This window comes from Lissotriton helveticus, chromosome 3_2 (genome assembly GCF_964261635.1).
Source record: "Lissotriton helveticus chromosome 3_2, aLisHel1.1, whole genome shotgun sequence".
NCBI lineage: Eukaryota > Metazoa > Chordata > Amphibia > Caudata > Salamandridae > Lissotriton > Lissotriton helveticus.
Window position 1 is genome coordinate 486595836 of NC_136062.1, and position 24981 is coordinate 486620816.

General features: G+C 46.6%; 1 protein-coding gene across 1 annotated transcript in view; it reads left to right on the forward strand.

Annotated features, from left to right (window-relative positions):
• CSTPP1 (centriolar satellite-associated tubulin polyglutamylase complex regulator 1) overlaps positions 1–24981 on the forward strand; it is a 403270-nt gene that overhangs the window by 83527 nt on the left and 294762 nt on the right. Inside the window, exon 3 of the mRNA XM_078684705.1 lies at positions 23385–23515. Coding sequence (XP_078540831.1) covers positions 23385–23515 — 131 coding nt within the window. The remainder of the gene's footprint in view (positions 1–23384; positions 23516–24981) is intronic.

Sequence of the window (24981 nt, forward strand, 5' to 3'; positions counted from 1 at the left end):
GTACTAACCTGACCTGCTAAAAAACTGGTCTAGTGTCTGCACAATGAGGTATGACACGTTTACAGGGTCGGACTGACCTATAGGGCAGTCAAATCAGGCTGTGTGTGCCCAACGGTCTAATCTGTCAGGTCAGTATTTAGGCTGTTTTTTTATGTTTAGAGGTCTGCTTTATGGTCATGTGAGCCGTTTTTTTAACTTTTGATGTTCATGATAATTTAAAACAAACATTGCTTCTAGCAAACTCAAATATATGCAGTCTTCCATACCTTACAAAATCGTATACAGCATTTCTTTACAAATTAAAAACTGATATAATTTGCAAATACAGAAATTTTTCTAGCTGCCTAATTCACTAATGGGGGCCACTTTTATTTCGGTGCGGGGGCCTATTTCCTGTCTCAGTCTGACAACGTATGTTAGGGTAATACATGGCAACAAATTAGTTCCCGTTTGTAGTTCACGTGCTTCACTTAATTTTGCATTCCTTAAAAATTTTAGGTATTTCCAAGATGTGTGTTTCTGTAATTCGTTTCACAGCATATTACTCTTGTATGGTGCACACTTTGTATTGAGTTACATCCAGGTGTTTATAACAGGCTACAATTGAGAGGTTTGTATTTGAGGCCGAAGGCAGTATACCTTTCTCACTGTGCCTACCTGGGGATCAAAAAGGTGTTCAGAATGCATGATCATTCAATACATGGCCTCTCTGCAGAGAACACAGTGCAACAATACAGTATTCAAATTGCAGGTGTGATTCTGTGCAAATGTGTGTGAAGGAGGCTGTCTGCTGGGATTTTGGTTTGAAACCTTCCATCTACAAGGCACCATCCATTCATCATTAGGCACTTTATTAAAAAGGTTCTCTCTTTGTACAACACTCCTTATGTTATTTCCAGAATCCTATACTCTGTGCCAATCAAACTCCTGTGCCACCAACAATTTAGAGGTCCCTAATTGGAGGCAGATCCTTCTCCTTTTTAGATGTGCAAGACTGGTACTTTCTCCCTCTTGAACTATGGTGTAACTCCAATCTTTTGCAAAAACACTTAAAACTGTCCTTCTCCACATTAGTAAAGTCTGCAACTCTCCTTTGGAGCTCTCTTAGTGCCAGGAGGCCCGGTTAGCCTATCAAATTCATTTATCCCATTCAATAGAACAATAACACATTGTAAATCATTTAATGTATTTCTATTTAATACAGATGTAAAATATAGGTATGCATTTTCTAAGTTTTATTAATTTTTATCCATTATACTCGCATCCAAACTCAGTAAGTAGCTTCTTGCAAAAAGGCTTCAACAATGCCATATAATCTGTGATCTCTGAATAAACTGCACATTTTATAAAACGCAATAGCTCATCTCTTAATGAGAATTCCAAAGTTCAAATCTTTCTCACATGTATTGTTGGAGCCAAACTAGTTTCCCATTAGAAAGGATGTAGCCTTAAAGGCACTGTATACTGCTCACAACATAGGTCCTCAGTACCTTGGAGAAAATTCATATGGTACACACCTAGGGGAGCTCTTCGATCAACCCCCATGGAAACAGTGGAAACACCTAAAATAAACAAATAGTCCTGGTGTGGCAGAAGCTTTATCTCATTCCTTGCAAACTCTGAAACAAAACATCTTTGCATTTTTAAAGCCCAGTACAATTCTATCTGTTTTAGAAACAAACGTAAAACCTGGCTTTTTTCAACTATGTTGCCCAATTAGCTTCATTTACTGTTACAGCTGCAGATGGCAGTACCACATTGGCATACTCTATAAACAATTTCAATATCAATATCAATATAATTAATGGCCAATTAAAATGACTTCCTATGATGTCACTTCCTGTTAAGTTAAATCGTATGCAAATTATAGGGGCCTCGCATTTTCCTATTCTGCCCAGGGCCCCATGAACCCTAGGACCGGCCCTGGCTGCCGTGTTGCTGTTTTTGAAATGGGAGACACACTCATGCTGGTGCTGCTGGCGCACATACCCGATGAGCTAACTGCAACTCACTCACAGTTATTTCCAGCATGATTTACTGCCATTATTCTTAGCAGCTTGTAGAAGTGTGTTTGCCTCCAGGCTAGGAGTTTCCCAGAGGTGATCCTCTATCTCAGTTGGAGAACGTGTGCATTCCAGAGGTACGTACGTCACACTTACGTCACCAGCAGCTCTCAGTGTGGTCTACTAGAAAGCGATACAGGAGTATTCTCCAAAATGCCTAAGGTCGGAGAATCTTTATTTCTATGCATGGAGCGATTTTACACGTTAAATATTGTCACTGTGAACCCCACTGGTAAAGTGTCCGGAAAGTATACACTTAGGGGCATATTACCAAGCCTGGCGAAATGACATTATCGCCGCTTTAGCGTCCGTTTTCGGACGCAAAGCGGCGATAATATCATTGCTCTATTAGCAAGCTGTCGCTAACTGATGTTAGCGACAGCTTTTAGGCGATAGCGAGCGGTTTGGGGCCCACTTTGCATGTCAGCGATGTTTATCGTTAATGACATGCAAAGTGGGCGTGCCAAGATGTTAGCGACTGGAAACAGTCGCTAACGTCGCTATCGCCTATTAGCTAGGCAGGCGTAGCGATGGAAATATTCCCGCTATCGCCAAAAACCAACGCCTGCTCAGACCAGTTCTTAGCCATGTTATCCAATGGGAGGTGGATAACATGGCTAAGAGCATTTTGTCGCTAATGCATGAATATCCCTGTATTCTCAGCAATATTCACGCATTTTGCCTGATTTTTATCGCCTTTGAGATAAACCTTGCTAATAGCAAGTTATCTCAGCGATAAAAAACGGTGATGTGCGGTGATAAAAATATTGCCGCTAACCCTACTTAGCGATACATATCGCTATTTGTTGGTAATATGCCCCTTAATCTTATTTTACATGCAATGGTGTTCGTAATCAAAATGAGTAGGCTCCCGGACCAGTGTCCTGCTTTCGAATGTAGAACCTCTCAATTAAATGAAGTCTATCCACTCCTAAATACTGGCGTGGTTGCCAAGTTTCCTCTAGCAAACATATATTTTAACAATCTATTAAAACTCCACAACCAGGATCAACCAAACGGGGCATAATACCTGCAATATTGAAAGAAAGCAGATTCAAGACAGGCTCCATGGCATATATGCAATAATACCTTTGTCCGTATTTAGCCCCACCCTAGCCCCCTCATCCAGTCTCTTCCACCACGTCATACATAAATAGAGTCTTAATGTGTACACATATATACTTGGTTGGTGCAATGCTTGCATTGTACTAGTCAGTCAATCTATAGCTGTTACATCGGGCCCTAGGAATATGGGTTTGGATCGGGTTCAGTGTTGTGTTCTGTCAACCAACTTTTTGAACTAGTTCCATTGGAGTAAAATGGGGGGTTGAACCTTAGTTGGATTTCTGACTTGGCAGTATAAGGAGAATTACGTGTGGTGCACAGATCTAAGAAGATATGGCCTTCAGCTAGAACCATGCCCCTGCCACACTTAAGCAGGCTGTCTCTTACACATACCACCAACATACACACCAGCAAAACACACTAGACACATACATCCCACCAACACACATCATATCACAACTCACCACTGCATTCCACAGCATGCCGCTGCCCTTATATCACTTAATATGAATAGAAAAAGGGACCCCCTGTAACTAGTAACAAGTTCCTAGGTCAGGGCAATAATATTTCAAATATAACGAATCCTAGGCAACTTGAGGGTCCTGAAAGATATCAGGTACATCAACACATGTATAACAAATGCTACAGTGTACTGAACAAATGACAGCAAATGAAAATAAATTTAAAAATGATATTATTCATTTATTTAAAAAAACAAGAATACACATTAAAGATAAAAACCACGTGAGGTGGCAATAATACAGTAAATAACAGTTATGTCAAAATAATATAGGGCATATGATAATGTGAATACAATACATATACAATAGACAATCAAAGCTACATTTAATTAAAAGAACAAAACAGTGGGTTAAATATAAAACTGTCTTGTATTTTAAAATAAATGAATAATATACTTTTAAATTTTATTTTCATTTGCTGTCATTTGTTCAGTACACTGTAGCATTTGTTATACATGTGTTGATGTACCTGATATCTTTCAGGACCCTCAAGTTGTCTAGGATTCATTATATTTGAAATACTGCCCTTATGTCACTACACTAAGCACAGCTTGCACACAAACTTTACAGTACTGAACACAGCAGCTACATTGCTCTACCACATACCTTAAAAGCATTGCCATACAATTGATAAACACTTATAAGGTCCCAAAGGCGAGACCTATTGGCTATGCCAATGCTTGTTTATTATATTTCTTCCTGCAATTACTAGTGCTTTAGGAACTGTAAGAAGCTTTACATATATGTTATTCATTCAAATCTTGGAGGTGCCAGTCGCCCCGTTGCTTATTTACTTTTTCACGAAAAATCGGTGGATTTTTTTGAAAAAGGGGTTTCCTCATTATTATATTTCTCCCAAAATGAGGTTCGTGTGGCTTTTTCTTCAGGCCGCGCCCTCCATTTTGGGCCATTGTCGTGTGGAAGACAAACATTCACGAAGCCCCCCCATTCCTCCGAAGTCTAAAACACGTTTAATGGCAAAATAAACTAGAAGCAAAAATATTGTAAATTCGAATTAGCAAAATGTCCGGAGCAGCGCCTCGTCGTCTGAGGCGCTGGAGCAGACAAAGCTTCATTTTACTCATGTTCAGCTGTCTCTGATACCTGTTGTACAATTCAGGAAGCTTAGAGTAGAACGCCTGGCACTCTGTGTAACTCAGGATACCTACTAACCAGCCTGGTCCACTGTGCAACTCAGGACACCTACTAACCAGCCTGGTACTCTGTGTAACTCAGGAGACCTACTAACCAGCCTGGTACTCTGTGTAAATCAGGAGACCTACTAACCAGCCTGGTCCAATGTGCACCTCAGGAGACCTACTAACCAGCCTGGCACTCTGTGTAACTCAGGAGACCTACTAACCAGCCTGGTCCAATGTGCAACTCAGGAGACCTACTAACCAGCCTGGCACTCTGTGTAACTCAGGGGACCTACTAACCAGCCTGGTCCACTGTGAAACTCAGGAGACCTACTAACCAGCCTGGCACTCTGTGTAACTCAGGAGACCTACTAACCAGCCTGGTCCAATGTGCAACTCAGGAGACCTACTAACCAGCCTGGCACTCTGTGTAACTCAGGAGACCTACTAACCAGCCTGGTCCAATGTGCAACTCAGGAGACCTACTAACCAGCCTGGTACTCTGTGTAACTCAGGAGACCTACTAACCAGCCTGGTGCTCTGTGTACCTCAGGAGACCTACTAACCAGCCTGGTCCAATATGCAACTCAGGAGACCTACTAACCAGCCTGGTACTCTGTGTAACTCAGGAGACCTACTAACCAGCCTGGTCCACTGTGTAACTCAGGAGACCTACTAACCAGCCTGGTACCCTGTGTAACTCAGGAGACCTACTAACCAGCCTGGTACTCTGTGTAAATCAGGAGACCTACTAACCAGCCTGGCATTCTGTGTAACTCAGGATACCTACTAACCAGCCTGGTACATTGTGTAACTCAGGAGACCTACTAACCAGCCTGGTACACTGTGTAACTCAGGAGACCTACTAACCAGCCGGTCCACTGTGTAAACTCAAGAGACCTAATAACCAGCCTGGTCCACTGTGCATCTCAGGAGACCTACTAACCAGCCTGGTACATTTTGTAACTCAGGAGACCTACTAACCAGCCTGGTACATTGTGTAACTCAGGAGACCTACTAACCAGCCTTGTACATTGTGTAACTGAGGAGACCTACTAACCAGCCTTGTACATTGTGTAAATCAGGAGACCTACTAACCAGCCTTGTACATTGTGTAACTCAGGAGACCTACTAACCAGCCTGGTCCACTGTGTAACTCAGGAGACCTACTAACCAGCCTGGTCCACTGAGCAAATCAGGAGACCTACTAACCAGCCTGGTCCACTGAGCAACTCAGGAAACCTACTAACCAGCCTGGTCCACTGTGTAACTCAGGAGACCTACTAACCAGCCTGGTCCACTGAGCAACTCAGGAGACCTACTAACCAGCCTGGTACCCTGTGTAACTCAGGAGACCTACTAACCAGCCTGGTACCCTGTGTAACTCAGGAGACCTACTAACCAGCCTGGTCCACTGTGCAACTCAGGAGACCTTCTAACCAGCCTGGTACATTTTGTAACTCAGGAGACCTACTAACCAGCCTGGTCCACTGTGTACCTCAGGAGACCTACTAACCAGCCTGGTCCACTGAGCAACTCAGGAGACCTACTAACCAGCCGACACCAAGTACTTGTGGCCGGAAGAGGCTGAGGAGACCTTGGAAGGGAGATGCAGTTGGGTTCAGTAGAAAGTTGACTTCACTGAATCCGTGGTTTTACTCGCTTGTCTGTGCCAACTTCAAAACGAGGCTGCGCTTACTCAAGACACCAAGGTAAATATTCAAGGTACAACTTAAAAAAATCGAAGGTAGTTTATTTGAAATGTGTGTAAACGTGCAATAATACAAAGGCTTTGGTAGTACTTTAGGCGGGTATAGAAACACCTTCAGTCATTCTGACGGAATAGTGGCATCTGGATCCTACTGGATTCGGTCAAGACTGCTGCCCTGGTACTGCTGGACCTCTCTGCGGCATTTGACACGGTCTCCCGCTCTGCGCTTACTCAACACCTTTCTGCTGGATGTGTTCCGATGGCCTCCTTCACGCCGTTTGAATTGGAGTCTAAAAAGTCTACCACAAGGCTCGGCCTACAGCTCTTCACTTTTCATACTTTATGCCTCTTTCCTGTCCTGCAAATTCAGCTCTTCGTATGTCACTGCCACTCATTTACTGGTTCGATTGTCAGAGGCGCCAGGCAACGTGCAGGTGGAGTTTATCAACGGCGCAACAGCTATAGCAAACTGGATGAACACCAACCCCCTAGGTCTCAATGCCAGGAAAACAAATCCTCCAGTATTGGCTCTTTCATAGATTCACATGCTTGAATCTTCCTCGTTGTCGAGGGAGGCGTTCAATGGAAATTATAATAAGCAGTTAAAAGGAAGCAATACAAAGTAGAGCTTTGAGAAGTGACATTATTACCCAATTCACATCATTTTAATAATGACCACACTGCAGCCAATCAGAATGCAGCTCTTTAAGCACTCATCCCCTCAAGAGCCAGCATACCTTAAAGTTCAAACTGCTCGTCGTATGATAGAAAGTGTCGCTCAATTCTGCTCTATAATTTTGGTTGATTTCTCAAAAAACCTCAGATCGGATTTAGATTTTTAGATATATTCTCAAGATAGCACCAATCTCAATATTTTTTGACTGTGTGGGTCTTGTGGAAAGCCCCGGCTATATTCTGAGAATCCTCACATAGAATGTCTTTACTGTCTTCATCCTGAGCACGGATCTAAGGAATGTAACATCTGTCGAACTTTCCCAGCCAAGATTTTTAAGCATAAGGAAGTAAGAATCCTTCTCTGGCTCAGGAAGAAGAAGTCTAAGTCGCACCTATCCTCAGAAGATGAAGGTGATGGAACCAGTCCCCGCCACATGACGCCTCAAAAAAGGAACGTTCTAGAGAGAATTCCTCTCCGAGCCTTTTAAGATCAACAAAGACCACGAAAAAGGCGTAGGGGCGAAAGCCCTATGCTGGAAAAAAGAAAACACGAGAGTAACAAATTTTCGTCCACCTCAGCTAAGTCAAATCCTTCAATGCCTTCATTAAATAAGGCAGTGTTTGAGGTTAGGAAAGCGTCAACGGATCCTTAGACGAGGAGCGCAATGTTTAAATCGTCCAAAAAATCACAGACAACGACAACAACATCGTCGACTGTCGCCTCAACCACGACTACATCATTACGACGGACTTAACAACTCTGAGGTGTACATTGTCCACTATAAAGAGATCTTTGGTGATGCAACTATTGATGACTGAGTATAGCACTCCACTTGGGGGGTGTCCCCTCAATGCACAGCATGGTGTCCGTTAATTCGTATTAAATCAGTCTGAAACAGGTACAATCCAATTTAGGGAATTACATTTATTCGTTCTAAATCTTGTTTAATCTACATGAACTCTGACTGAAAACAGTAGAATTGACGACTCCAAATTATATTTCCAATTGGTGGTCCCCCAAGGGGAATGCTGCACTCAGTCGTTTCTCACGCTCAAAGATCTTCGAGCGATACCCGATCTGCACGCACAACGTTATGAAATTGGAAGTAAGAGTAGTAGATTTCTTACAGCAATCCTGGTGTGCATGAAACTCTGTCTTGCAACTATCGATGACACCATCAACCGTCTGTTACTTACAGAAAAGGACATTCCAAATACAATTGCGCCTGATCACACTCAAGACGTGGCTCCTTTGCCTCCTGCATGCTCACTAGATGTTGAAGTGTCCGCGATGATGCACTCTTTGGAACCGATCACCGTCCTACACAATCACATGTCAAACGCCAGGATCCTGATGAAAGCGGATGGTACTAAGAAGGAGAGTTTTCTTTCCAAGAATGTCATGAAAAGCAGAGATCAATAGACTCTTTTGAGGAACATTGTGAGTAGGGCACCTGTGAGAAGCACGAGCATTGTCAAGAACACAGGGTCCAACCGCTCTTGTATCAGAGCTGTTACAAACGCAGAGGATTATCACAAAAGGGACCAGAAGCGACAGCTCAACCTGTACCATGTCAGACACCGGCTGCTCCCTCAAACGCCACCTCGACTCACACTCCTAGGGTACATACAAGCCCAGGCGTGCTTTTCAGAAACTTACCTTGGGTGAGACACCTACCTCCCATCACCAGTCATGATCACTCTTCGGAAGGCGAGGAGCCGGAGGGAGAAGTAACTAAGGATCCGACACCCGTCCCTGGTTCAGAGTGCGAAGACTCTGCAACGCCCATGGCCGCCAACACCACCAGCGGCGACCTCAACACCGGATGACATAGGTGGATTCTAAGCACTATGGAAAGGGTGCAAAATGATTAGACTTGCCTATCCCAGTGAGGCAAGCAGACTGTCTTCTTTATGATTTTAAAGAGCCAACACATACATCTACAAAATCAATACCAATAATTGACCACATATGGATGGAGGGCTTAAAACAAATGAAACATCTAGCTACTGTGGCTGCTATTGTCCCTTGTCTGGATGAAAAATATAAAGCCTCTGACAATGCACCTGCTTGTCTTATAGGTCCTCCTAGGCCAGATTCTGTAGCTCTGAAGGCTGCTCAAAGGCACACTTTGATTCCGTACACCCCTTGCACAGCTCCAGCAGAAGGAGAAGGAAGACGTCTCGATAATATCTGGAAATGCTTTTTAAGCAAGAAAAATGAAGCTAAAATAATACTGCCAGAAGGCGAAAGGACTGCTGCAGGAATAATAGACACGGCTATGGAAGCGGCCACAACGGGTGTCCGACAACTGGCAGGGAGAGCAGTTTTAGGAGACAGGGTTGGTTGAAAGCAACCTCCTTTAGACCCGAGGTGCAGGCAAAGATTCTAGATCTGCCCTACGACGGAGAAGCTCTACTACGTAAGCATGTGGTTGATGGCCTTCAAAGCATCAAATGCAAAAGGAACAAATGATGGACGGAATACTGAACAATACAAACATTCACCCACAGTCACAAGGATCTGGGTTCAATCCATCATTCTTTTGCTCACCACACCACCCCAGTTTGGATCCAGACATATGCAAATCAGTCTTGACCCTGTGCCTCATGGGAACAGTCCAGCCCGAACTGCCAAGCCATGGGGCACCAAGGAAGGGCTTTGTCACAAAGCAGTGTATCAAGGTGGGTACCTGCAGCCACAGTGCTTTGTCATCAAAAGGGTGGACGTCCTTTGAAAGGGAACACCACGGCTCATTCAGCGGTCTGCTGCTTTATTTGTAGCAGTATCATTTGGGAGACATCTGCCGAGCTGCCACATGGAAAAACAGCCATACATTCACTTATTATTATTGGCAGGACAATATAGTGCACAAGGGTGAAGCTGTGGGGCAAGCAGTCCATCACAATCTTTTTCAACAAGTTGAGCTGTTTTTAGATTAAATGATCATTTTATTATGTACTTCCCACCTCCACATAAGCTATGTTCATTTATTTTGGATAACTATTGCTACTCGGATTCAAGCATGGGAATCTATGAAAGATTCAATACTAGTGAACTAACAAGTTCCTTACCTGTACACTGCAGTTCTCTGTTTTTTATATCTTTCATAGATTCACATGTGACCCTCCCTCCTCCCTGAAAGGGGATTGTTGTCGGAGAAAAATAGACAACATGACTTCTGTTGGGAATATAGTATAGAGTTTGTCAAACACGGGCGGGCGGTCAGCCAGCTCCGTGGAACTGGAAACTGAACTCAAACTAAACATAACATGCAGCGTGTTATATAGTCTCGAAGCCGCAGTATGTCCTACATTCCATTAACATATTGAATCAAGCATCAGCTCAAGTACATCGTTATCTCATATTTTCAGCAAGAAGCAAAAGTTTCTGTAAAGCATCTCCCCATACGTTACAGAATGCGACTCAAGTGCACGTGTTATTGATACATTTTCATGCCTCCTGCAGTACCAGTGTCCTCGACAGTCTCGTGCTTAGAAGCCTAGCAATGCTCTCCTCCCTATGCGTCCACTGATCTGCCTAACCACCTGCTTATCTTGTTCCTGTGTGTTTACTTTTATCTCCATATTTTCTCAGAGAAGTGTCCTTGCACCGCGCTCCTGTGGTGCGTGCTATGACTTTCCATTTGTGCTGTGTTTACTAATTATATTTCTCTATCTACTAAAACTCGTGTCTGCTCCCCCCTAGGCCCCCACGGTATTTTTGCACCCTACCAGGCATTGTAAACAGCTTGGGCCTATGCTTTTCCTTCACCACATACATTTCTACGCTCTTTCTGCTGATGCTTGCATTAGCATGGGTAGACCTTCTCCATTTTCTACATTCCCTCAACTATTTTCTTACCTTTCCTTTTACTTGCATTAATGTGCATATGTTCTCCTCAACGACCTGCCTTTTATTGACCAATTTAGTGGTGAACGTCCCTCCCAACTTCTGGATAACACTTTTGCAGCCTCCTATTCCTAACTGGAAGACACTATACATTCAGAGCATTACCACAAGGATAAGCAACAAGGCCTTAAATATTCATGACATCCATGATGGTATCCAAGTAATCCACCCTGAAAGCCACTTTTTGGGGGCAACCCCCTTGCCCACCATCTTCTTTTGCAAGGTATGCAGAGTTTGTGTTGTCTCTGTTAATGTTGCATTGCAATGATCGTTGGCTGGGATGTACGTACAGCAGGCAGTTTCAATCTTGGCACATACTCCCCTCCAGGCTGTCATTAAATCCAGGACATACCTATACTGCTTGAGCATTACTCTCATAGCTCAGAACTGTCCTTTGACTACATTGAAGCCATTTTATTGGCGCTGAACGCCTTCATGAGTTCCCAGCCGGTTATCTGCAACCAACGTGCAGTCGCTTTTGCTTGAACGAACTGAAGGATGGTGCCGAAAAACAACTGAGCATCATTGAACAACCTGTGCTCATGCGGGGCATCTATCCAAGTTGTAGCAACAAAATAGTCTCAAGCTCTCTTCCTGGTGCAGCAAGGTAGTTGGAAGGCTCATGGGATATTATTGTAACTTTGAAATGTCCAATCCTGGAATCACTAGTGAGCGGGTGTGCACGGTAACCAAAGAGCAGAGACCACTCCAACCTGAAGGAAGTCATGTGTACAGCCATTCTCCAGAATTCCAGTAGTGGTCCATTAGGCTGGAGGTGCCCAGTGCACGTCACAATTATACGTTGTGGTATTGCAATTGATGTTGCTCCCCTCCGGGACTGTTCCATTGCCCCTGAAACATAAAGAGAAAATAATTTTTGTTTTCCTGCTCGAGGAGTTGTATGTGCTTCTACCCAAGTTAATCCAGATATGTTCTCATCCCACACTGCCTGACACTTGCTATTGTTACTCTGGCTTCCTCTCCATAAAGAAAGGGCCATGCTCCCAAATGTGACCCCATGGTGCCAATAACCATGAACGTATATTTATCCACTTACTCGAAAATATTGCTGAGTAATTCTTACAGTAAGTGTAGGTCGGAATGCTCCTAAAAATCCCTGAAGGAATATTTTGGCTTTCCACGTTTATCCTTGTACGGTGCCTCAAAATTCCTTTCTTGGCCATTATATCTTACTTCAGTACAAATTCTTTGTGTTCTGTTAGGACGTTCATTATATCTGCCAGGTCTTTCTCATACTGCGTGGTGTTTATTATGAATGTTCCCTGTTTTACCTGTGAAGGTTGTATCTGCGCTCGTATTCTACAAAGTAAAAGATGTAATAAGGACAGAGTAATATTTGGAGGTACCTCTTTGGATGAGTGTAACGTGACTGAGTCGGTGGCGTGTGGAATCAAAGAAAAAACAAAACATGACTTATTAGAAGTCTGCGTACCTATCTCCGTCATATGTTGGACCCACATATTATCTAATAATCTAGCATGGATACTATAGGATATATTTCTGTGCTCGGCTACTGCTCTGTGCTAGTGCATATTAAGTATGACATAATGCCATACATGAGTTAAATACAGTTACAATGTAGCTGACAACATAAGAAGACATAAAAAGAAAAACAAACCAGCAACACCTAACTCTTCCCTAGCAGAGTCGACACTACTCCACTCGCACTTTGAAGGGAGACGTTTTTTCTCTCTTTCCCTCCACGCTTGGCCCTCTACCTACTCCAGTCACCAAAGTAAAAAATCTAGGAGTGATCTTTGATACCAAATTAACATTCATTGATCAGACAAATCAGCTGATCTCCTTTTGCTTCTATCTCTTGAAAATACTAAAAACAGTTCTGCCATTCATTTCTATGTATCTTCAGACACCAGTGGTTTTTTCATTAGTGCTTTCTCGGATGGACTATTGTAAACTATTGGTGTCTAGAGATGGCCTTCAAAAATCTGCACCTACCTGGTGAAACACTCGAGAGACTTTGCAAGTACACACACTCGGCGAACTGCATTGACCACGATGCCTAGGGGCGAACCTGCTGGGAAGTGAAGCAGTGTGATCCCACATTTGTTTCCTGTTTAAAAGGCTCCCTCGATTTTGGAAAAGGGGGGTGGTGATGGACAGAGTTTCTGAATGATGCAGAATACTCTTACCAAGTCAAGAGATCATGGTTTTAATCCATCACCTGTTTTTTAGCTCATTGCACCATCCCAGCTCAGAACCTGGCTATATGCAAATTAGTCTGTTCCTGTCCCAGTGCATGATGGGAACAGGGCAAACCAAACTACCAAGCCAATTCTTATACTGGGAAGGAAACAAGCTTCCGGGGACCGGTTTCTGGCATCACAGCCTTCGTCGGCCCGGCTTGCTTGAATCCTGATGGCGCAATGAGCAAGGGACTCACATCTGAGTATACCCTCCCACACATAGTGTGGATAAAATCGATTTTGGAAAAGGGGGGTGGTGATGGACAGAGTTTCTGAATGATGCAGAATACTCTTACCAAGTCAAGAGATCATGGTTTTAATCCATCACCTGTTTTTTAGCTCATTGCACCATCACCACCCCCTTTTTCCTAAAAGGCTCCCTCGAGCCATTTGAGCTGATGAGCTCGTGGAGTGGCACCTGCGCGCCTTGAGAGTTACTGAGAACCGAGAATATTTTGGCAGCCTGCTCAGCAACCCCATACATTCGTATTGTCTAATCTCTACTTATGACGGTTAACAATCCAGAAACACATGTTTAGAGATGGCCAGCACCAATCTGCACCTACCTGGTGAAACACTTGAGAGACTTTACAAGTACACACACTTGGCGAACTACATTGATGCCTAGGGGCAAACCTGCTAGGAGGTGAAGCAGTATGAACCCACAATTGTTTCCTACAGAAGGTCCCACCAACTGCGACCAGGAGCTGGTAAGAAGATCTGACCATAAAAGGCACCCTTGCACCAAATGCCCAACGGCCGTGGGTGGCCTAACCAACGGTGCCTAACCAACCCCCAACATCCCAACTTACCTCTCCAAGTGGTGGTCGTACCCAGAAAACCTTTGTCCCCGAGACTGCAGTGTATTGCAAACCAGAGACTCCCAATTGAAAGCTACAGGGCGCCCAACACCAATACAGCACTCTGCACCCAGCCCTCCCATTGCCGCTGAGGGTGCACCTTTTCTGCTGGATTGAACCCCCATTTGCCCTAAGCTTATCTCCAGTGGCTTTGCTCCCACAACCTTGTGGCCTGCTCGTAAGCTACCACCAACCGGAGGCCCCCTATCCCCCAATGGATAACATTGGGCCTCAGCACTCAGCACCCGGCCTCCCTAATGCCGCTGACGATGTAACAAGAGTGCATCTTTGACCCTGGGGGACCCCTGAGTCTACCCCCAGAATACCAACTCCCACAGCTGAATACTTACCTTTGAACGGATAACCCTATGTTCGAGGCATATGAGCTGCAGGTTACACACTGTTGCATAGATCGCCATCTAGTGTTGGGCTCGGATGTTTGCACTTGTTTTTGTCCTGAAAAGTTCTTTGGAAGTCATGAGATAGGTGACTCCTTTAGATCACATTGCGCATGGGCATCGGCTCTATCCTCAGATTGTTTTTTTCCGCCATCGGGCTCGGATGTGTTTCCTGCGCTCCGGTTTGGAACAAAGTTTATTTCGGCGCGCAATCCCTCGCACGTTTCTGACGGTATTGTCTCGAACGTGCTTCCCATCTCGACGCAAGTCTCGACAATTTCGAAGTCTTCGATTCCGGTCGTCGACGAAGGCCTTTGGGCCTTCCTAGGCCTTATCTTCCAGCTCTTGGAAAGGACGCCATTTAAGAAGTCTACTCGATGTGGGTCGAAGTTTCCCCACACCGATCTCTATGAGGTGTGCAACGTTTGCCTCTCACCAGGGCACGAGGCCAGGAACTGTTCAGCTTGTGCCTCCTTCCGTTCCAAAAAGACAATTTGGGACCGACGAGCTCGAAGAAAGAGGTCTCGCTCGTCAGCTTCAATCCCCGACGACATCTTTTAAGAAGGCGTCAATGTACCAGAATGGCAGCGGGCGGAAGAAAGCGCCAGCTACTCCGACGCCGACGACTCAGACGGCGAGGACATCACTCCAGCACAGCGGGTCATAAGTACATACATCGGCCCGACCCTTCCTCGACACCCTCCAAAAAGGCTTCGGTCACACCCTTGCCTTCGGCCCCAGGTGCACACCGAGAGACTGCTTCCCATGCCCCACCTTCGGGCTCGGCAAAGAAGACTACTAAGCCTTCAGGCGACTTGGGCTCGAGTCAGCCTACTCCCGGTGCTGACACACAACCGACACCGAAAAAGAAGCCCTCCTCTTCCTCGTCTACGCCGACCGCTGCTTCAACATCCAAGCACTCGGCACCGAAGACTGGCACCGGCTCATCGATGCCAAAAAAGCACTCCGAGGCGAGTGAAAAACTGCCACCTAAGGGCCCGACTCCCATGCTTCAGAGCCAAAGAAGGCCTCGGAACTCAAAAAACCACACGTTCCGCCGGGCAAGTACACTGCAAAAGGTCACGGTTCTAAGCCAAAAGAACCTAGAGCAACTACTGAGTTGGTGCCGAAAAAGCCACTGGAACCGAGAACTTCGACACCGAAGGATCTGCCTCCTACAGAAGAACCTTTTACACCACATCCTACTCAAAAGACTCTTGTGAAAGATCCTAAAACTGGACAATTGGCTCTTAGCTCCAAGAAGAGACCACTGGATGCGCCAGCACCGGCTCCTCCTCCTAAAAAGAGAGACATTACAACCTCTCCATTAAGGATCCCTTCTCCACCTCCTCCCACTCCTCCTCCTCCTACTCCAACTCCTCCCCCACCACATCTCTCTCCTACGCCATCCCCTACCCCAGTAGGACGCGATGATGATGATGTGGATACAGATTCTGATGATACAGGGTGAGGTGCGGATGATCCATTAGGGAACCCTAAACCTCTTCACTCCCCTAACCCATGGGATGATTATAACACCCCGGACGTCCCTTATGTTCCCCAGAATGATATATATCTCTCCATGCCTTCCCCCCCCAGAGGACACTATAGGCTTAAACCTACTTGTCCATACGGCTGCCCAATACCATGTGGTTGACCTACACATAGAAACTGTGGAGGAAGATTTGTTAATGGACACTTTCGACATCACACAAAGGTCCACTTCAATTCTACCAATGCTTAAGGGGGTCATTAAGCACGTACCAGAGGTATTTAAAGATCCAGTCAGGGCTCGAGTCCTCAACCCCCGGATAGAGAAAAAATACAGAGCTGCCCCTGCAGATCCAGCCTATATTAGGGGCCCTGCACCTCTAGAGTCCCTTGTAGTCTCCAATGCACGGAAAAAGGTCAAATCCCAAACATCAGGGGAGGCCCCCCCACCAGATAAGGAGTCTAAACTCCTGGATGCCTCTGGCGAACGAACGGCGTCACAGGCAGCAAACATATGGCGCATCGACAATACTCAAGCGCTGTTAGCAAGGTACGACAGGGCACATGATGAGCTGGAGTCCATAATGCAGCATCTCCCAGATAAAATATAAAAATAGGGCCAATGAACTCGTACAAGAAGGTAAACCTATCACTAATACCTCCATCCGTTGTGCCCTAGATGCGGCAGATACAGCTTCAATGGCAATTAACACCAGCGTCCTTTTGCGTAGGCATGCCCGGCTACGTATTTCAGGTTTTAAACCTGAAGTCCAGAGTTCCATCCTCAATCAACCATTCGATGAGCAACACCTATTTGGCCCTAATGTTGATGTATCCCTTGAAAAGATGAAAAAGATACCGACACAGCTAAATCTATGGGAGCCTTGCAGTCGCAAGCTCCCAGACGCTCCTTTCGTCACTCATCCTACAGAGGCACCACTAGAGGCTACTCCTCGGATAGCCCCTCCACTTCTTACAAAACCCCTAGCCAATCCACCTTCACTAGGGGCTACCAAAGAGGGGGTTACAGGGGTAACAATAATAAAGGCAGAGGCAAAACTAACAACTCCCCATCGGCCTCCAGTCCTACCCAATGACTTTCCTCCACCATTCCACTCCAGTGGGGGGAAGATTGCAGCAATTCCTTCCTGTCTGGACCAACATCACATCAGACAGGTGGGTGCGACAAATAATTCAATCACTGTCTCGAACTAACATCTACCTCCCCAAAACATACCACCCAGACAGCGTCCAATGTCACAAGAGCATCTATTACTGCTAAAGCAGGAGGAAATATCCCTCTTACAAAAAAGTGCAATAGAACCAGTTCCTCTGCACCAACAAGTTTACTCCCTGTACTTTCTTATCCCAAAGAAGGAGGGCGCCCTAAGGCCTATTCTAGACCTCAGACCACTAAACCTGTATATACAATCGGACCACTTCCACATGGTCACACTCCAGCAGGTCCTTCCTCTCCTTTCACAAAACGACTTCCTTGCTACTCTAGTTCTCAAGGACGCATACTTTCCCATTCACACCACTCACAGGAAATATCTCAGATTTGTAGTGGACGGTCAGCACTATCAATTCAAGGTACTCCCATTCGGAGTCACAACAGCACCAAGAGTGTTCACCAAGTGCCTAGCAGTAGTAGCAGCACACTTACGAAGTCAGCCCATCCATGTATTCCCATATCTCGACGACTGGCTCATAAAAGCCAGCTCATACAACCAGTGTGTGCAACACACTCACGCCACTATCCAATTACTCCACGACCTGGGGTTCACAGTAAACTACACCAAGTCCCATCTGCAACCATCCAAAGTACAACAATACCTCTGTGCCACAATAAACACCTCAGAAGTGCTACCTTATCCCTCTCCTGTCAGAATAGCAAACATGCAAGCTCTTCTAACAAAATTTCCACCGGAACACTCCCTTCCAGCTCGAGTGTTCATGCAACTCATAGGGATGATGGCCTCTTGCATATTTATAGTTCCTCATGCAAGACTACTAATGCGTCCTCTCCAAGAGTACTTAGCACGCCAATGGAACCAGGCTCAAGGTCAGTCGACTGATCTAGTGTTGGTGGGCGGTCGTACTCACCGTTCTCTGCAGTGGTGGAACACCAAAAACCTTTCCAAAGGGCGACCGTTCCTCGAGCCAGTTCCTCAGATAGTCTTGACAGCAGACGCATCGCTCTGCGGCTGGGGAGCCCACCTACTGCAACACACCATGCAAGGCAGGTGGACGCCGCAACAAAAGTTACTCCACATCAATCACCTGGATTTACTAGCCATATTCCTAGCCTTAAAAGCATTCCAAAAACGAATATCAAACAAGACTGTATTAGTCCGCACGGACAACATGACAGCCATGTATTACATACAGAAACAAGGCGGGACACACTCTCTGCGTCGCTCTCAGCTAACACAGAACATATGGCGGTGGGCTATACCTCGGAACATATTCCTCTTAGCCCAACATGTTCCAGGGGTACAGAACACCATGGCAGATCTGTTGAGCCGTCGGACACAACAGATCCACGAGTGGGAACTTTATCCACAAGTTCTTCAACTGTTCTTTCAGATGTGGCAACAACCTCAGATAGACCTCTTTGCCACCCACGAAAATGCCAAATGCCCAACCTTCGCCGCCAGATATTCACACTCGCTGTCTAAAGGCAATGCGATATGGATGAACTGGTCAGGCAGATTTGCGTACGCTTTTCCGCCTCTCCCACTCATGCCACTAGTAGTCCGCAAACTACAGCAGCATTCTCTAACCCTCATTCTAGTTGCTCCAACGTGGGCTAGACAACCGTGGGACACCACACTGCTGGAATTTTCTGTAGTACCGCATCAAAAACTGTACTTATCTTCACGCCTCTTAACCCAGAACCATGGAGAGATCAGACACCCAGACCCAGCTCAGCTCAACCTTGCAATCTGGATCCTTAAGTCCTAGAATTTGGATATCTTGACCTTCCTCCAGACCGCATGAACGTCATTAAAGAAGCTAGACGTCCAACCACTAGCGCATGCTATGCAGCCAAGTGGAAGCGTTTTGTAATATATTGTCACAACAACAACATCAATCCCCTAGATGTGTCTATTCAACACATCATAGGCTACTTACTACACCCCCAAAGATGTAACTTAGCCTTCACGTCTATTAGACTGCATCTTGCTGCAATAGCAGCATATCTGCAAAACAGACACCATCTATCTCTGTTCAGAGTGCCTGCTATTAAAGCCTTTATGGAAGGCCTCAAGCGAATAATTCCTCCCAGAGTGCCACCTTCACCAGTGTGGAATTTAAACATTGTTCTCACACGGCTAATGGGACCTCCCTTTGAACCTTTACATAAATGTGAATTACAATTCTTAACATGGAAGGTTGCGTTCCTAGTGGCTATTACTTCACTACGAAGAGTTAGTGAACTACAAGCACTAACCATTCAAGAACCTTTCCTGCAAATGCATCATAATAAGGTCGTTCTCTGTACTAATCCTAAATTCCTTCCAAAAGTAATTTCTCCCTTCCACCTCAATCAATCTGTGGAACTGCCCGTTTTCTTCTCGCAGCCACAAACAGTAGCAGAAAGAGCTCTTCACACTTTAGATGTCAAGAGTATTGCTATACTACATTGAGAGAACACAACCCTTTCGTAAGACCAAACAACTTTTTGTGTCTTTCTCACCACCACACAAAGGCAACCCTATATTAAAATCTGGGTTAGCTAGATGGATTGTCAAATGCATACAGATTTGCTACCACAAAGCTAAACGTACTTTATCTGTTCCTCCTAAAGCCCACTCTACAAGAAAAATAGGGGCTTCAGTGGCATTTTTAGGGAACATTCCCCTAGACGATATATGCAAAGCCGCTACATGGTCTACACCGCACAGATTCACAAAACACTATTGTGTAGATGTGCAAACAAAACAAGCTACTGTGGGCCAGGCTGTACTAAAAACACTATTTCAAACTGGTGGTCGCAGCTAGGAGTGGGTACTGCTATACAATCTATGCACAGTGTGTAATCTGCAGCTCATATCCCTCGAACGGAAAATGCTACTTACCAGTATGCATCTGTTCTTGGCATGTAGAGCAGCAGAGTTACACACGCCATCCGCCTCCCCGGCTACCCTTATCTGTTCCAGTATTATCTTAATTAGATTCAGCTTACATGGGCATCCTGCCTTTTCTTGCAAAGCTCCATCATTTCCCTGCTGGCGAAAAACAATCTGAGGATGGAGCCGATGCCCATGCGCAATGTGCTCCAAAGGAGGAGTCACCTACCTCGTAACTTCCAAAGAACTTTTCAGGACAAAAACAAGTGCAAACATCCGGGCCCAACACTAGATTGCGATCTATGCAACAGTGTGTAACTTTGCAGCTCAACATGCCAAGAAGAGATCCATACTGGTAAGTAGCATTTATCTTTCCTCCATAGGATAAAATCCATAGGACTTCATAAAGCGCACAGCTGCCCTAGCAACGGGGCGTCCTGTCGCTAAACTGCAACTTTCATAGGCAGACTGGGTGACACACAAGAGGCCAGTTATGCCGGAAAAAGATAACTTTTAATGGCTTTACGGAAAAGTGAATGGTTTTGGATGCTTCTGATATTCAAGGGGATGGAGTTCCAGAGATTTGAAGCGAGAACGCGGAAGGAGCGCCCACCTGCCTGTACTCTCTTAACCTGGGTAACAGCCGCGAGATGCTGGCCCATAGAACGCAGCTGGCGGGTGGGTATCTGTGGGTGTGTGCGTGCACAAGGGAGTCTCTGAAGCTTGCCATCCTTTTATTTGAAAAAAGTGGCTCTAACTTCAATGTGCTCGCACTCAACATGCCCCAATGTTTATTTACTATTTTCTAACTGTGTCAGTGGATATATTGTAAGTGGTTACGTAGCTATGGCAGGGGCCTTCCTTGTTCCTCCCAGGTGGTACTAGGCGGGCGTCCCTGTTGTTACGAGCCCTCTGATTTACTTTAGAAATGATAGGCTATGGGTCGTGTCTGTGTCCCAGTTTAAGAGATAGTGCCTCTGCCTGTACCTTATAATCTGTGATGTTACCACAGTTTAGCCGCATTCTCAGAAACTGTCCGTATGGGAGTATCTCCCATACACTCCGTGGGTGGAAACTATCATAATTAAGGCTCCGTGTTTTCTGTTTTTACTGATTTTTACAGATAAATACAGACAGAAAACATTCATTTTGTTGTCTGTATTTATTTTAAAATGTGGATAAAAACGGAAATTAAGTTGCTTTTTGATTAATTGTGGATACTGTCTGCCATGACTGCCAGGCCAATAGATGTGTGGATTAATAGAAAGATGATTAAAAAATAAAGCAATTGTAGTAGAGCGTCTTTAACAGCAGTAGATATGCACAAGGTTGATACTGATATTTGCATACCTTCATATAAGTGCATTGATTTATCTTCTGTGGGTGTTCACAGCACTGAAACTTGGCAGACATTCATGCACGACTGCATATTAAACTTATAAATTAATGTGGAAATATACTCATTTCAGCTTAATTTTTCCACAAAACCCAAAATAAATATGGATAAATGCAGATAAAATTAGCCAAAAAGAAATATGGATAAATACAGACAGAAATGGCAAAAAAAAAAAATACCATAAAACCGGGAGCCCTAATCATGATACAGCAGGTTGTTTTTAGGTGCGGGTATAAAGTGCGTGGTAGTGCGCAGCCCCCCGTGATCTGTTTAGATGTTGAGATCTATGGAAGCCATGCTGGGAACGGAGATTGAGCGGGTGGATTTTAGGGATTGGTTTTGATGGTTCGGCCAGATGAGGACATCCTCCGCTGGCCTGGACCGCTCGCCCCATTCCCGTCGCTTCAAAGGTCCCCAGGGATGGTCTGCGATCGACAGTCCTGCCTGGCAGGGTCTCTGTCCTGTGTTACACAAACACACAGGGGATCCAGAGTGGATTCCTGTCATCCTGCTGTGGAGCACTACAGACATGATCCATGCTCACCTTAACCCACACACGTGCAGCACACTTTCTCTCGTCATACACGTCCCCTGCAGCCTGTCCAGATGCCCCACCCTGGCCGTCCGAGGCGGCTGACCTTCGGTTAGAAGGCGAGCACCCCAGGCTGCGGCTCATAATGCCGTTTAAACAGAGCTTACAGTGGGTGAGACTCCAAGAGTGAGACTCCCCACACAGCAGGGATCCAAGTACCAGAGCCAAGGACAGAGTTTGTAGGGGTCGCACCCCATTTCGTGGCACTCACTCCTTCCACACACGGGCAAACTTATGGCTCCGCAGGCCACGGAGTTCCTTCCTCCCACACGTCCTTTGCGTTTACAGACATGCGTAGGTCTCCTCTACACCCTCCACACACAGGGCCTCAATTACAACCTTTTGACGCAGGGCAGCGCTACACGTCACTTTGCTGAGCTGCCCTGTGTCAAAAGAAAAGGGCTGGGATGCGCTGTATGTCTGAGATACGGTGCATTCCTGGTCTCTTCCCCGGCGCTGGCGCACAAACCGCTGCCTTGCACCAACGCAGGCACCCTGGCACTGCTTTGTAAGAATTATTGTTTTTGTGCAGGAAGGAACACCTTCCTGCAAGAAAACAATCAATGGCTGCGTTCTCTTTCTATGTGTGCTGCATAATGCATAACAATTGTCACAGCACCCCTGGGGCGGCGCACGGCTTTGACGCACTCCCAGATGTATGCTATGTTGTAAATCTGGGAATGTTTCATAATCCATGGGTGTTAAGTGGGAACACGCACCGCAACATCCACTGCACGCCTCCACTGCGGAGTGTGAAGCAGTGCTGCGACTTGCGCTGCGTTGCCTTACACCACATCTACGAGGCCATGAAAAGCCAGGCAGAGGGGATAGATATGGCTTTGTTCTCTGCGGTGCCGGAACGTCAGAAAAAGTGACATTCTGTGGCGCACAGGGCTTGTAAATAAGCCACACTATGCACAGACACCACTGAGGGAGTCATCGCACAGCTCCACGCACACATACCCTTTACACTCACACAGAGGGTTTGCTAGGCCTCCTGTTGCTCAGTTCTACACTCACAGCTGGAAGACTAGTTTCATAGCCTCCTCTTCACCATAAACGCCGACAGACCCGATTCAGGCAGCAGCCGACGGATTTTGTAATCCCAAAAATACTCCTGATATTGTTTCTGCATCAATAGAAGTCAATGAGGAATGCAGTCTCCCTGATTTTTTTTTCCCTTTATAACTTCAGTTGCTGCAGTGGGAGCTCCTGCTGGGTGCTGTTTCTGACTCCATCTTTCCATTTTGTCTCTGCAGCTTTCGGAGTGTGCGGCTGGGCACTCACATCCTGTTTCGAGAGTATGGATTCGTACAGGCCACGCCCCACAACCGCTCGTCCTTCGTGCGCGCCTTCTGGCAGTGCTTCCGGCCCGTCGGCAAGAATGGAGGTAAGCGGCTCTCGTTCACTGTCTACGGCTGAGGCCTATGACGCCAAGTATTGAGGACTGGAGACCCACAGACCTGTACCAAGTACACAGCCCCTGACGCCTGGCGACCCACAGATCTGTACATAGATCAGTTCATGGGGTGCTGCCTCTGAATAACCACTGAGGATGGGGTCCCCCAGATCTGATCAGAGACACAGCACTGAGGTCTGGAGTCTGATAAGAACACAGATGGCTCTCGACCTCGGGATAGCTATTGTGCACCAGTGTGTATGTGTCCAGATGTCCGGTATGAGAAGCGCGTGATCACTACGTGTGCTGTATATGTCGTGTCCTGATTGGTTGAGTGTTTCTATCTAGCTTTGTGGTATTTTGGGGAATGCGAGCCTGTGGCCAAATGTGTTTCATTGGGGCCAATTTCCTCTGACCTGTTTGTGGTGCAACTAACTATCTGTGGGATCAATTGGGATCGATCAGGGTTTTCCCTGGGCGTGAGTTTGTCTTTAGGTTAAGAAAGGCCCCACCTCTGGCCTGGTGTTACACCTCTCTGCATCATGTCTGGGGCAGCTGTACCACTCCGCAGGGCCCATCCTGCACATTATGCCTGCATCTCTCTCTGCTACCTGCCTGCAGCAGACTCCCCACACCGTGCCTGCATCTCTCTGCACGCCCTGCCTGCAGCACTCTCCCCACACAATGTCTGCATCCCTCTCCACACCCCTCAGCAGCTCTCTTAACACCCCTGCATGCAGCACTCTCCACCCCCTGTGCAGCACTCTCGACCCCCCTCTGCAGCACTCTCCACCCCCCTCTGCAGCACTCTCCACCCCCCTCTGCAGCACTCTCCACCCCCCTCTGCAGCACTCTCCACCCCCCTCTGCCGCACTCTCGACCCCCCTGCAGAACTCTCGACCCCCCTCTGCAGCACTCTCCACCCCCTGTGCAGCACTCTCCACCCCCCTCTGCAGCACTCTCCACCCCCCTCTGCCACACTCTCCACCCCCCTCTGCAGCACTCTCCACCCCCCTCTGCCGCACTCTCCACCCCCTGTGCAGCACTCTCCACCCCCCTCTGCAGCACTCTCCACCCCCCTCTGCCGCACTCTCCACCCCCCTCTGCAGCACTCTCCACCCCCCTCTGCCGCACTCTCCACCCCCTGTGCAGCACTCTCCACCCCCCTCTGCAGCACTCTCCACCCCCCTGTGCAGCACTCTCCACCCCCCTCTGCAGCACTCTCCACCCCCCTCTGCCGCACTCTCCACCCCCCTGCAGCACTCTCCACCCCCCTCTGCAGCACTCTCCACCCCCTCTGCAGCACTCTCCACCCCCCCTGCAGCACTCTCCACCCCCCTCTGCCGCACTCTCCACCCTCCCTGCAGCACTCTCCACCCCCCCTGCAGCACTCTCCACCCCCTGTGCAGCACTCTCCACCCCCCTCTGCAGCACTCTCCACCCCCTCTGCCGCACTC